This window comes from Pongo abelii, chromosome 19, assembly GCF_028885655.2.
Source record: "Pongo abelii isolate AG06213 chromosome 19, NHGRI_mPonAbe1-v2.0_pri, whole genome shotgun sequence".
Lineage (NCBI taxonomy): Eukaryota > Metazoa > Chordata > Mammalia > Primates > Hominidae > Pongo > Pongo abelii.
This window is the reverse complement of record NC_072004.2, coordinates 20,540,429-20,553,416: the sequence shown is the minus strand read 5'-3', so window position 1 is coordinate 20,553,416 and position 12,988 is coordinate 20,540,429. Positions and strand designations below refer to the sequence as shown.

General features: G+C 47.6%; 1 protein-coding gene across 13 annotated transcripts in view; it reads right to left on the bottom strand.

Moving 5' to 3' along the window:
- Nucleotides 1–12,988, bottom strand: part of EPN2 (epsin 2) — a 99,447-nt gene that overhangs the window by 3,411 nt on the left and 83,048 nt on the right. For all 13 annotated transcript variants that reach the window (XM_024241482.3, XM_054535118.2, XM_063717839.1 and 10 more), the window contains 3 exons: nucleotides 4,380–4,556; nucleotides 3,624–3,710; nucleotides 1,216–1,431 (listed from right to left, as the gene is read on the bottom strand). In XM_024241482.3, coding sequence (XP_024097250.1) covers nucleotides 1,216–1,431; nucleotides 3,624–3,710; nucleotides 4,380–4,556 — 480 coding nt within the window. The remainder of the gene's footprint in view (nucleotides 1–1,215; nucleotides 1,432–3,623; nucleotides 3,711–4,379; nucleotides 4,557–12,988) is intronic.

The window sequence follows — 12,988 nt, the reverse complement described above, 5'->3', positions numbered from 1 at the left end:
TGCAGCCAACAAAGCTGCCTCAGGCCTCCAGCCAGGTGCCCACCAAGAGCTGACAGATACAGATGACCACTGGAGCTCCTGCAGGGCCTTCAAGGGCTCTCTGGGCAGAAGAGGCATAAGGCCTCCTGGGGCAGACACAGACTCCTGGCTGGCTGAGGAGCCTGGAAGCTAATCTAGTTCCACCCGGGGAACCACCTCCCCTGGGGGCAGCCATGTCCTCACCCATCTCAGGACCTCAGGATTGGCCAGGACCCAGGAACTCCACACACCTCACCTCTGCCCAAGGGTCCCCAACCTCAGCCTCTGTAAGTTCAGTGGTCATTCTCCTCTGCAAGGTACTGTCAGGGACGGTGGCCCAAGATCCTCAGATCCCTACATGGTGGGGCCAGTCTGGGGCTGAACACCTGAGGGTGACACATTCCTGCCCTGGGGGAAGCCCAAGGCCTTGGGGAAACCCGTGAGGAAGGGGGCTGGGGGGACTTCCTAGAAGGGGGTCATCTGAGCTAGGTGTCAAAGGATGAGTAAGATGCTTTCATTAGGGAAGAGGAGGGAGGACATTCCAGGCAGGGGAAACTGAGTGTGTAACAGCCTGGGCTTAAGGAAGGGCTCTACAGGCTGAGGGGCACCAAGGGGCTGGATGTCACAAGGGTTTCATACACACAGAAAGGGAAGAGGAGGGTGGGACCAGGCCATAATGGCCCTGGATACCCAATTGAACAGCTGGGGGCTTGTCCAGCAGCCAACATGGAGCCCTGAGGACAGGGGGCAGACTCTGGCACCAGAAGTGGAAGCAAGGGACCTGGAGGAAGACTTGTACCCAAGGGCTAAGTTACATTTTTCCCAAGAGAGGAATGCTACACGCCAAACCCTGGCTCTTCCTCACCCCCAGCAGCCCACCCTACCCCATCTGTCTTAGAACTGATACTCCCTCGAGGGTCTCACAACCGGGGGGCACCAAGTCAGGGACAGCTTCTGCTTGGTAGTCTCAACTGAGAGGAGGGGAGCTATTTCCTACCCATACCCTCCCCACATAACTGTTAACAGCTTCCACACCCCACCCCATGCAGCACTGGCGAGGGCATATGTAATCATCTAGAGTTTCCAGCTAGTCCCACCCCTTCCCCGTCACACAGTGGGAAGAGCCCCCAAGAGGCCTGCTGCATACTCATTCCCAGGCACAGCAGGCAATGGATGAAGCCTGGGATGAGAGCCTACCTGGTGCCAGGAAAGGGTTGAGGGACTGGGCCGGTGGGGCAGGCCTTGTCACCAGTGAGTCCAGGTTCACCAGGGCCGCATTGGGGCCCAGGAAGGACTCAGGTGTTTTCCGGGCACTGCTGGGCTTGCTTGAGGCGACGGTCAGGGGTTGAGACTCAAAGGGGTCAGGGCTGGTAGTTCCATTGTTATGGGATGGCAGAGAGGTCACAGATTCGGCTACAAGACAAGGACACATATGGCAGCGTGAGTGTGGCAGGGAGAGCCTAAGACTGTGTACTTAACACAAAACATGGCCTCCTGGGGACATGCCTGCCTGACAGCGCCACGTGACGACACACAGCCAGTCATGGGCTGGGTTAGATAAATCAAGTGTCCACATAACCAAACACCAGAATGCAGGAACAGAAGACTACCTAATGATAAGCAAAGAAAGCTTTATCAAAATACTAAAGCAGGTTACAAAAGAGTGTGTATAGCTCATTCCTCCAGAATACCAAGATGTCATTTTGGGTTGGAAGCTAGGCATGGGCAATTTACTTTTTTTTTTTTTCCTTACATTTTCCATTTACTAAATTTTCCACAATAAACATGAACTTCTTGATAGTAAAAAGAAAGCAAATTGTTTCTTTTAAAATTCAGCCCATAGAGGCGACACAGGCTGTGCTGAGACAGGCCGGTAGCAATGTGATTGCCACGACGGGATGTTTCATGGTACAGGAGTTCTTAACAACAGTCATTCTCTCACTCAGTAACCCCATTTCTAGGAATCTGGTCTAAGCAAATAATGTAAAATGTGAACAGGGTTGTAAGCACAAAGAGCTTCACAACAGCATCATTTACAGTAGCAAAACCTGAAATCAACCTAAAATGTCCTCCCCCAAATTAATGAATTATTGCTGAGCCATATAAAGAGAGATTACATAGCAACAAAGTATTTTTACAAGTTTTAAAGTCACGAGAAAATGTTTTCAATCTGTTAATCCATAAAAGTTGAGGCAAGGGGCAGGACAACTCTATTTGACAATACGAGCTGAGCAAAAAAGACTCAAAACAAAACAAAAAAACAAAACAGCAGTAACGCCAGTGCACTCCAGCCTGGGCAATCAAAGCTCACTGCAGTCTCCATCTCCTGGGCTCAAGGGATCCTCCCGCCTTAGCCTCTTGAGTAGCTGGGACCACAGGCAGGTGCACACGACCACATCTGGCTAATTTTTGTAATTTTTTTGTAGAGACGGAGGTCTCACTATGTTGCCTAGGCTGGTCTGAAACTCCTGGGCTTAAGCAACCCTCCCACGCTGGCCCTCCCAAAGTGCTGGGATTGCAGGTGTGAGCCACTGCACCGGCAGAGGATAAATGTTTCAAAAGCTGACATGTAACAATGGCCAAGCTGCCTTCTCACTGAGGCACAGAGCGGGAGTCAAGGACAGGTTAGGCTATACTTTGGCCTACAGAGAAGACACATGGAATCTTATTAATGCAGCAAAGGAAAGACCCAAAAAAGCAGCACATTCTCAAAGCTGCCTCTGGTCTCCCGGCTGGGAGCTCTTGAACTGAGAGGGGTTAGAGGAGGTCAAGGGGGTCGAGCACGGTCAACGGTGCCAGGCTGCTTGTACCTCATACCAGGGCCTAGCCAGGCTTGTGGCTACAGTTGGTAGGGAGGGATAAAAGAGAAGGGATAAAAAGAAGAGACTGGGAGAGAAGTGGTAGGGAAATTGGGGGAGGCAAGCAGCAGAAGCCAAGACAGGAAAGAAAAAAAGAGAGAAGTTGCCATGCGTGGCTGGCAGATGTGGCCCAGAGATGGACAGAGGCTGTTACACCCCAGTTCAAACAGGGTGTGTGAAGAATGCATCCCAGGCCTTCTCCCTCCACCCCTCCAGGCCCATCTTGGCCCACTGGCCCCTTCCTTCTGCATCCACCTGATATCCTCCCATCCCAGAGGCACACAGGGAAGGAAAACAGGTCTGGAGACTGGACTGTGGGTCTGCTGGGCTGGAGCGGTCACCTGGGAGGTGACAACACAGGGCAGAGGCTGGCCCTACTGATGCCCAAAGGTGGCTGTCTGGGAAAAGGAGGCCCTCTGAGGAGTGGAAATTGGCAGGAGGAGGGTGAATGGAAAGCTGGATCAGGCCAGAGGTGAGGCCCACTCTGAGCTGAGGAGGACGGGGCTGTGGAATCTGCAGGAAGCCTTGGGGATCCTAACCTGGAGACATAGTCCTGGGGGACTCTACCTTGTGATTTTTAACTATTGATGCATGAATTCTTAGAATTAGAAGCTTCAGGCTCCCAAGATCAAAATACAAAGAAAATGCAGGAAATTGAAGGGTTTTGAAAGCTGATTATTATTTCTGCAATAACTGAGCTGGTCAAATGCAAGGAGGATTATGGAAACCCTCATCACCTGTACATACCTGTTTTTTTTGAAGTCCGAAGGTTGTCAAATTCAGAAAAGTCGTCTTTAATTGTACCATTCAGATTACTGAAGAGCTCAAAGGACCCTGGGTGGACACAGAGGCCAGTGACTGGGGGCATCTCACAGGACTTCATGGCAACTCCACTGCCCAGTGCACACCCTCAGGATGAGCTGGCAACAGGGGCCTCTCCCCGCTTACCCTGCCTCATGGAGGAGAATGCTGAGAGCCAAAGAGGCAAGACAGCCTGGGGTCACCAGCACGCTGGGAGGGGAGACAGGGAGCCTGGCCTCCCAGGACAGGGTGTGGGATGCCCACCTGCTACTGCTTCTACCACCCCCACCCCAAAAAGGAAAGGGGTGCTGGCAGTGGTGGAGGTGCATCAAGCTGGGTCTGGTTGCTTGGATGAGGGTCTATAGGAAGTCACCAGAAGGAGTGCCTGGAGGCCAGCCTGCCCAGCCCCCTAGGGGTGAGGACAGGACCCACAGGCTGTGGGCCCAGGGCAGTCTCCTCTCTCAACACCCAGTTGGAAGCCCCCTCAATTTGGAGGGAGGTACCAGCGCACAAAGACTGGGAACTCGCACTCACTCTCACACTGGGGCACCTGGGATCTGGGGATCAGGAACAAAGGCTAAGGGGGAGGAGGGGAGCAAATGCAAGCAAAGCAAGAGGGCTGATGCCTAGGAGCCAGGAGCGGCTGCAGGGCCCATGAGCGCTCAGAGGCCAGGCAGGAAAGTGGGTGAGTGAAGGGCTCACCAGAGACAGACACGGGCTTGGTAGTGGAGACTGCGCCCCATGCGTCAGCAGCTGTTTTCCCAGCACTGGAGGCAGGCTGCTGTGAAACTGCCCAAGGGTCCGAGTTCTTGGGGACAGATTGTGTGCTGGCTCCAGTGGGCACCCCCCATGGGTCAATGGAGGCAGCTGGCTTGGTACCTGTTGGAAGGCAGGGTCACGGCTCAGAAATGCCTTAAGAGGGTCTGGGCAGCTGGGGTGAGAAGGGAAAAGGATACCGCCAGCCACACCAGGGTCTGTGCCCTGTGCCAGGTGAGACAGCCATCGAAAGGGTACTGTCCCATGCCAGCAAAGAGGGACACAGCTGGGGCCCAGGGCCAACAACCCTGGGAAGGAAGCATGCTAGGCCAGGATGTCCCAGGATAACCTCCCCCTGTCCTCTGGTAATGACCAGAGGAAGCAGCTGAAAGAGGTTCTCTCCAAGCTCCCCACCATACAGGGGGCTTGCAAAGGGCTCCTGAGCTCAACCCCACTTCGATGGACTATCTGAAACAAACCTATCTCCCCACAGAATCCAGGCTCCCTCCCTAGACAAGGGGCCCCAAGCAGCCCTCCCAGCTCGGCCCAGAGGCATCCTCTCCCCATGTGCTTTGAGTGGTTTCTGCTTTCTGACAGAAGCATACATAAAATGGATGAGTCCTGTATAAAAAGGAATAAAACAAACAGCTACATACTTACCACTCAACTTAGGCAATAAAACACTTTCAAACAGGGAGTGACAAAATCAATTTAGTGGGTCACAACTGGCTTTAAAAAAAAGAACAGAGAAAAAAATAAAAATAAAAAACTATAAAAAAAAGAAAAAACACACAAAAAAACTATCTAAAACATCTGAGTGCATCTAATGTTAAGTGTCAATGCCGTGATGTGCATCTTTATGTATAGACACAGATTTGTGTATACATGAGTACATATAAAACCAACATCTTCTTCCTTCTTGCGGAGCACCGCAAGTGTTCAGACACCACTGCCACCTCTCAGGGACCAGAAAGTGCCTCCCTAATGACATTCCTACCCCAACCATTATGAACTGTTTATTAGCCTTTCTCGTTTCTCCTTCTAGTTTATCTTGTAGGGATACCTTTAGTTAGTTGTGCCTACTTTCTGAATACACACACACATATATATTATGTATATGTATGTGTGTCTAAATATGTGTGTGTATTCATTTATTTATCAGATAGGGTCTCACTCTGTCACCCAGACTGGAGTGCCGTGGTGCAATCACAGCTCACTGCACCTCCACCTCCCATGCTCAAGCGATCCTCCCACCTCCGCCTCCCAAGTAGCTGGGACTACAGGCATGTCACCACGCCCGGCTAATTTTTTTTCTAATTTTCGTCGAGATGGGGTCTCACCGTGTTGCCCAGTCTGGTCTCAAACTCCTGGGCTCAAGCAATCCTCCTGCCTCAGTCTCCCAAAGTGCTAGCAATATAGGTGTGAGCCACCATGCCAAGTCCCTATTTTCCGAACTTTATATGAATAGAAGCATTCTGTACACATTCCTTTGTGGCTGGCTTTGTTTACTCCACATTTTATTTGAGAGAGTCATCTGTGTTGAGGTGGAGCTGGAATTTGTTTTGTTCCATTCTATGAAAAAAAAGTCATGATTCCTCTGTTGAAGGATACTAATTTGGTTTTGCTGCTTGTTCTTGTTCACATGTATACACGAGTTGCTGGGTCATGGGTACCTCTGTCTTCACCGAGGAATGCTACAACTATTTCCACACGGTGGCACGAGTTTATGTTCCATCCAGCAGTGGGTGCCAGTCTTGCTGCCCCAGGAGTTGCCTCATAACCTCTCTGATGCTTAGTATTAGCTTACTTTCCCATGTGTGCCAATCTGGTGGGCTGAAAAGTTATTTGACTGTGGTTTTGATACGCATTTCCCTGTTCTTTAATGAGGCTGTGCATCTTTTCATATACTCATGGATCACTCATGATTCCTCTCCTATGAGGTGCCAATTTGAGTCTTTTATCGATCGTCCCTTATGGTTACCTTCTTCTTGACTCATCCCAGCAGCATGGACTAGAGTCCATCCACTCCTTACGGCATGGTATGCAGGGCCTCCTCTGTTGTAAGTCAAGTCTTTGTGGGCTTATTACTGGGCTCTCTACATTTACCTATTTCCGTCCTTGCACTTTTTTTTTTTTTTTTTTGAGACGGAGTCTCGCTCTGTCGCCCAGGCTGGAGTGCAGTGGTGCGATCATGGCTAACTGCAAGCTCCACCTCCCGGGTTCATGCCATTCTCCTGACTCAGCCCCGCCGAGTAGCTGGGACTACAGGCGCCCACCACCACACCCAGCTAATTTTTTTTATTTTTTAGTAGAGACGGGGTTTCACTGTGTTAGTCAGGATGGTCTCGATCTCCTGACCTTGTGATCCGCCCGCCTTGGCCTCCCAAAGTGCTGGGATTACAGACGTGAGCCACCGTGCCTGGCCACTTGCACCTTCTTAATTATCCTCACAAACACTGTTATGAGAATTCTTGATATCTGATACAGCAAATCACAATCTTGTTTTGGCTATTCTTGGCCCTCTGCTCTTCTGTAGTCATCTCAAAATCATCTTGTCAAGTTAAAAAACAAAAGTGAAGAAACAAAAATTAAATATTTTTGGGATTTTGGCCAGAATTGCATTGCATCCCAGATCAATTTGGGGAGAAGCGTTATCATTACAATAGTGAGTTTTCCAAACCAAGATCACATGGTTATCTCTGCATTTGCTTAAGTTTTAATATCTTTTGGTAAAGTTTAATCTTTTTAATTTTTACCCTTTATCTCCCACAGAGATTTGTACAACTTTTGTAAGATTTATTCCTAGGAACTAAGCATTATTCCTAGGAACTAGTATCTTTTAAACTTTTCATAGAAATCTATTTATTGTTATGCAGAGAAACTTTTGTATACTCTTTTGTACCCAGCAATCTTGCTAAACTATTAATTAGAAGTCACTCCAATTATTGATTCTAATAATAATTCAAATAACTCTTAATTCTAATAACTTATCTGTAGAAATTTTTTCATATTCGATGTACAATCCCATCACCTGCAAATGATGACTATTTAGTGTCTTCTTTCTAGTCCTTTATACTTTTTCTTTTTCTTGTCTTACTGCATTGGCTAGGATCACCAGTTAAATCATCAAATAGAAGTGCTGGTAGTCGGTATCCTTGTCTTGCTCTTGATGTTACAGAATCAATTTTTAATATTTTACTATTAAGTTCAATGTTAGCTATAGGTTTTTTTCCTTTTAGAAGCCCTTTATCAGGTTATGGAAGTTTGCCATTATTCCAAGTTTGCTAGAATTTGGAAATAAATGGCTAATGAATTTTATCAAATGGTCTCTGCCTCTAAGATGACCACATTTTTTCTGTTTTAATCTGTTAATATGGTACATTTGTAAATTTTCTAATGAGTTGGTTCTTGCAAACAAAGTACTTCATAATGTACATCTTTTAAAATATTTCCCTGGCTTGGGTTTTGTAATTGTTTCTTTCCTTAGGATTTTTACATCTATATTCATAACCAGACTGGCCTGAAATGTTTGTTCTCACTGCACTGCCCTTGCCTGGTGTTGCCATTAGGTTTCTGCTAGTCTCATACAATGATTATGAATATTCTTTATTTTCCTGTTCTCTAAAGGAGTTTGTATGAAAGTGGGATTGTTTCTTGAATGTTGTTATTAGTACTTACCAGCAAAGCCCTCTGGGTGGATTTGCAGAAGGGGAGGATTTTTAAATACCGATTCTATACCTTCCATGATTATAGATTTCTATTTATAGGTTTTTTATTATTCTTCAGTTAGCTTTGCTGTTTCCTTTTTAATTTTATCCATTTTATCTAAGTTTTTGAATTTGTAAGCACAGAGCTGATCAAAGAGTCAGCCTCTCACCCAACATTAAATCCTGAGTGTGCCGGCAGTTATGCTGTTTCATTCCTAATGCTGTTTGTGCCCTTCCTCTTAAAAAAATTTCTTGCCAGAAATTTGTCTATTACTCTTTTCAATTACTGACTTGTCTTTATGGATACTATTATGTGTTTATGTTCTTTTCATTAATTTCTATCTTTATCCTTATAATTTCCTTTTACTTTATGTCAGTGTAATGCTATTCTAACCTCATTGTATCTTTCTTCTTTACTAATGTGAACATTTAAAGCTATAAATTTATTTTACTATTGCTTCAGTTGTCCCACAAATTCTTATGTAAAAATATACTACTGGCCAGGCGAGGTGGCTCATGCCTGTAATCCCAGCTCTTTGGGAGGCCGAGATGGGTGGATCACCTAAGGTCGGGAGTTCGAGACCAGCCTGATCAACATTGAGAAACCTCATCTCTACTAAAAATACAAAATTAGCTGGGCATGGTGGCACATGCCCATAGTCCCAGCTACTCGGGAGGCTGAGGCAGGAGAATTGCTTGAACCCGGGAGGCAGAGGTTACAGTGAGCTGAGATCATGCCATCGCACTCCAGTCTGGGCAACAAGAACAAAACTCTGTCTAAATATATATTTAATTTGGTTCTAAATATATCTGATTTTCATTATAATTTTTTCCGTGACTCAAGAATTTAGAAGTGTTCTTAAACGTTTAGGTGTATGAAGTTTTTCTACTTATCCTTTTAACTGATTTTTTACTTAAGTGTACTGTGATCAGAAATTGTGTTATATGTGATACCAATTTTTTGCAATTTGTTGAGACTAGCTTTTCTGTCTAGGACATCATCAATTTTTTCCAAGTATTCTGCATGTGACTGCAAAGAATGTGTGTTCTCCAATTGCTGGGAACAACAAATTCACAAGCTTATGGATTGTGCCACTTAAATTTTCTTATATCCTTATTACTTCTGAAATGTTCTCCCAAATTATTTCCCATTTCCGATGCTCTTCATTCTGTCCTGAAGATCCGAGTTTCCATCTGGTTTTCTCTCCTGTCAGCCTGAAGAACTTCTCTTAGCATTTCTGTGGTACAGATGTGCTGGCAACAAATTCTCTTAGTGTTTTATTAACAGATGTCATCCTTTCACCTTTACTCTTCAAGAACACTTTCACTGAATACAGAATTCTGGGGGTTGGCAGTTTTTGTTGCTGTTGTTTCCAAACTTAAAATATCTTTTTTTAAAAAATTATCAATTCTTGGAAGAAAGATGATTTTGCTAGCAATGGCTTTCTAGGTTGACTGTGTTTTTCTTGCAGCACACTGAAGACACTATGCCACTCAGACATCTACAATTGCTGTCAATAAGTTAGCTATCCATTTAGTTGCCATTTCTTTGTAATGAATGGCCTGTAATCTGTAGGTTTATTTAAGGTATTTTCTTTCTCTGGTGTTCTGCAGTGTCCTGATGATATGTCTAGGTGGGGATTTCTTTGATTTATCTTGCTTAGGATTCACCAGACTCCCTGGATCTGAGAAGTAGCATCTTTCCAAAATTCTTGAAAACCCTGTCATCTTTCAAATATTAGCTCTTCTGGAACTCCAAACAGATATGTGTTAGGTATCCTCACTCTGCTCCCATGTTTACCCCCAGCCACACTGATTCCCAACTGCTTCCCAAATGCCTGGCATCTTCTGGGCCTCTCCGGCCCTCTTATTTTCTTTTCCTGCCTTCTCTGACTCCTCTGGAATCCTCCCCTTGACTTTCTTTTAGATCACTTATCATACAGCACCATAACTATTATTTAACTATGAGTCTCTCATGCACTGTAAACTCCCTGGGGTAAGGGCTACCTTCAGCCCTGGCACCAGACATGAGGGTGGCACCCAGCAAGCTTGTGACAGCCTGGCTGAGCTCTGAGGCCTAGAGAAAGGCAGCAGAAGGTGGCAGTGATGTGTCAATCTCAGAAGACCAGGGAATGCTCCCCTGAGCCTCTGAGACAACTAGTCTCTTCCCTCATTCCTACTCTCAATTCTACAAATGCTTCTCTTAAAAGCCCCAGCTCTACTGCTCAAGGATGGACAGGTGAAGAGGAGACTCCTTGGCTTTCAAAAAGATGAACCAACTGCTAGGCATCCTACATGCAGCTTCATGCCTTCTTGTCTCTGAAATGCTGAATAGCTTTAGTAAGGGCCTATTAAGCCACACCAGCCACTATCTTTTTTTTTTTTTTTTTTTTTTTTTTTTTTTTTTTTTTTTTTTTTTTAGAGACAGGTTCTTGCTCTGTCACCTAGGCTGGAGTGCAGTGGTGCAATCACAGCTCACTGCAGCTTCAACCTCCTAGGCTCAAGTGATCCTCCCACATCTGCCTCCCAAGTAGCTGGGACCACAGGCACACACCCCCATGCTTGGCTGATTTTTTATTTTTTGTAAAGATGGGGTCTCCCTATGTTGCCCAGGCTGGTCTCACAGGCTTCAGTTGTCCCACAAATTCTTACGTAAAAATGTATTATTGGCCAGGCGCAATGAGACACTGCACCTGGCCCACCAGCCACTATCTTGGCGGCCTTTTTCACTTTTGGCCAGGATCAGCTACTGGCTAGCTGTAGCAGCACAAGGAGGGAGAGGAGGAGAGTGCTGCCTTCACTCCTTCCCAAGCTTGCCCCAGTGATGGGGGCCTGGCCAGGCCAAAGCAGATGTCAATCTGCAAGCTTTGTTCTCAACATCCCATGGACACTTGTGCCTTTCGTTTCCTCATGGCCTGTCCACTCCTGTTTGGACTTAGGGCTTCTCCTGCTACTGCCCCAGAACCCACAACCTTCTAGAGGCTACAGAAATAACTGTTTCCATCCAGAAGCTCCTTCTGACACTTCACTCCTCATCTTCCAGTGTCTCATGCAGATCGTCCTCCCCCAGGACTGAAGCTGCCCTTGCCAGGTCCACCTCTGCTCGACACGGGGAAGGGGCGATCAGGAAACTAAATCTGCCCCGCTGGAATCACACTGTAGAGACAAGCCCTCACTCTAACCCCCTGCAACAGGACACCTTGTGGGTCCTCAGCTCTCTGTCCCAGCTGGAGGTAAGTGGCATGGTGGAAATGACAAATCAGGGAGAGAGCTGACTGCAAGCCGAAGAGCTGTGGTGTGACTTCAGGACTGCCGTGACACAACACAGAGGACACAGGAGACCTGAGGCCCAGTGCTAAGCTGATTCTGACCCCCTGTGGAGCCTGGGGGAGTCAACATGCCTTCCTCACTGCCCATGCTCAGCAGCCCAGCTGTGCCTGGATGACACAGACTGGAGCCTCGCTTTCCCTGCAGCCCTGACCGTGCATCATCTCCCCTGCACACTATCTCACTCCCCAGCTACTATCCCTTCCCACTTGCCTCTGTCAGGGGACATGCCCCGGTTACTTGCAGCCCCCACTCCCGCTTTCTCCTGCAAGGATGCCCTGTTTCTCCTTGGGAGAATTCTCCCCTCACCCACTTCCAGTCAGTCTCGAAAGGGACAGATCCTGCCCTGGCAACAGAAAAGGGTTCTCACTGGTTAAAATCAATCTGCAAAGTGTCCCCAACTCTAGTCCCCCATCCCTAAATCCCAGAAATGGTACTGGAGCTACAGAGAAATCCGCTCTCTCTATTCCCTGGGCTGTGTTAACTGGGACTATGAGGTGGGCACCAGAGGCAGCCACTGTGCTTGCCAGAGCAAAGGCTTGAGCTTCTGAGGTGAACAACACAGCAAAGGGGGTCTGAGTCTTGGTGGTCACCTCCTAGCCACTGGGTCAAGCTGAGGGCAGCATCATATCTCGACCAAACTGGCTCCCCTGACACACTGTATGTGGGGCACTTGCTGGGAAAGCCCGGCCCCCACTCTGCAGCCTCCATGCCAGCCCGCCATGCAGTTCCCACTCTAAACCCAGCTCAAAACCCCTCTCAGGGCACTCATGCCGCTTGTATGCATGTGAGACTGCATCTGTCCCCCTTGCCAAAGCATGTGCTCCATGAGAACATGGGCTGGGTCTGCTTTGCTCCCCGTCCCCGAGATCCAAGCCTGACACACAGAGGGTGCACTCCATCACTAACTAGGGATTGAAGAGAGGTCACAAAGATCAAGGGACCCACAGGACCTCAGGCTGGCAGGGACTTTGCAGTTTATCTGCATCTCTGCACACTGGAGTTCAGTGACCACTTCTAACAGGTTCTGGATAAATGTCCACTTCAGGGGCTCAGAAACACAACCAGATTAGAGTGGGCCCATAATCTCCATCCTGATTATCTAAGACATGGAGCTTTCAAGTGTCTTAGACTGAGTGGTATTCATGCACCCTGGGCCAGGGGGCACCAGACTAGTGGTTCTCAACCATGGTTCTTCTTGGGAAGCTCTTAGGGATTTTAGTAAAATACTGATGCTGTCCTCTGCATACACACAGATTCCAGGGTGGGCCTGAGCATTTGGATTTTTAGAAGCTACTGAGATGACTCAAATGGGCAGCCAGGATGCATAAGAAACACTGAGCTCTGGGTGCACCCAGACCTCTCACCAAGCCCTCCCCAAAAATGAGGCCCCATGTGAGGGCCCAGCTCAGACTCACAGGCCTGAGTGGGCAGATGCGTGGTGGAGACAAGCTCTGGCCTCCCATAGTCACCTTGTTCTATCCAAGCAACATTTGGTCAGCAGTCCCCAGGCCTGGCCCC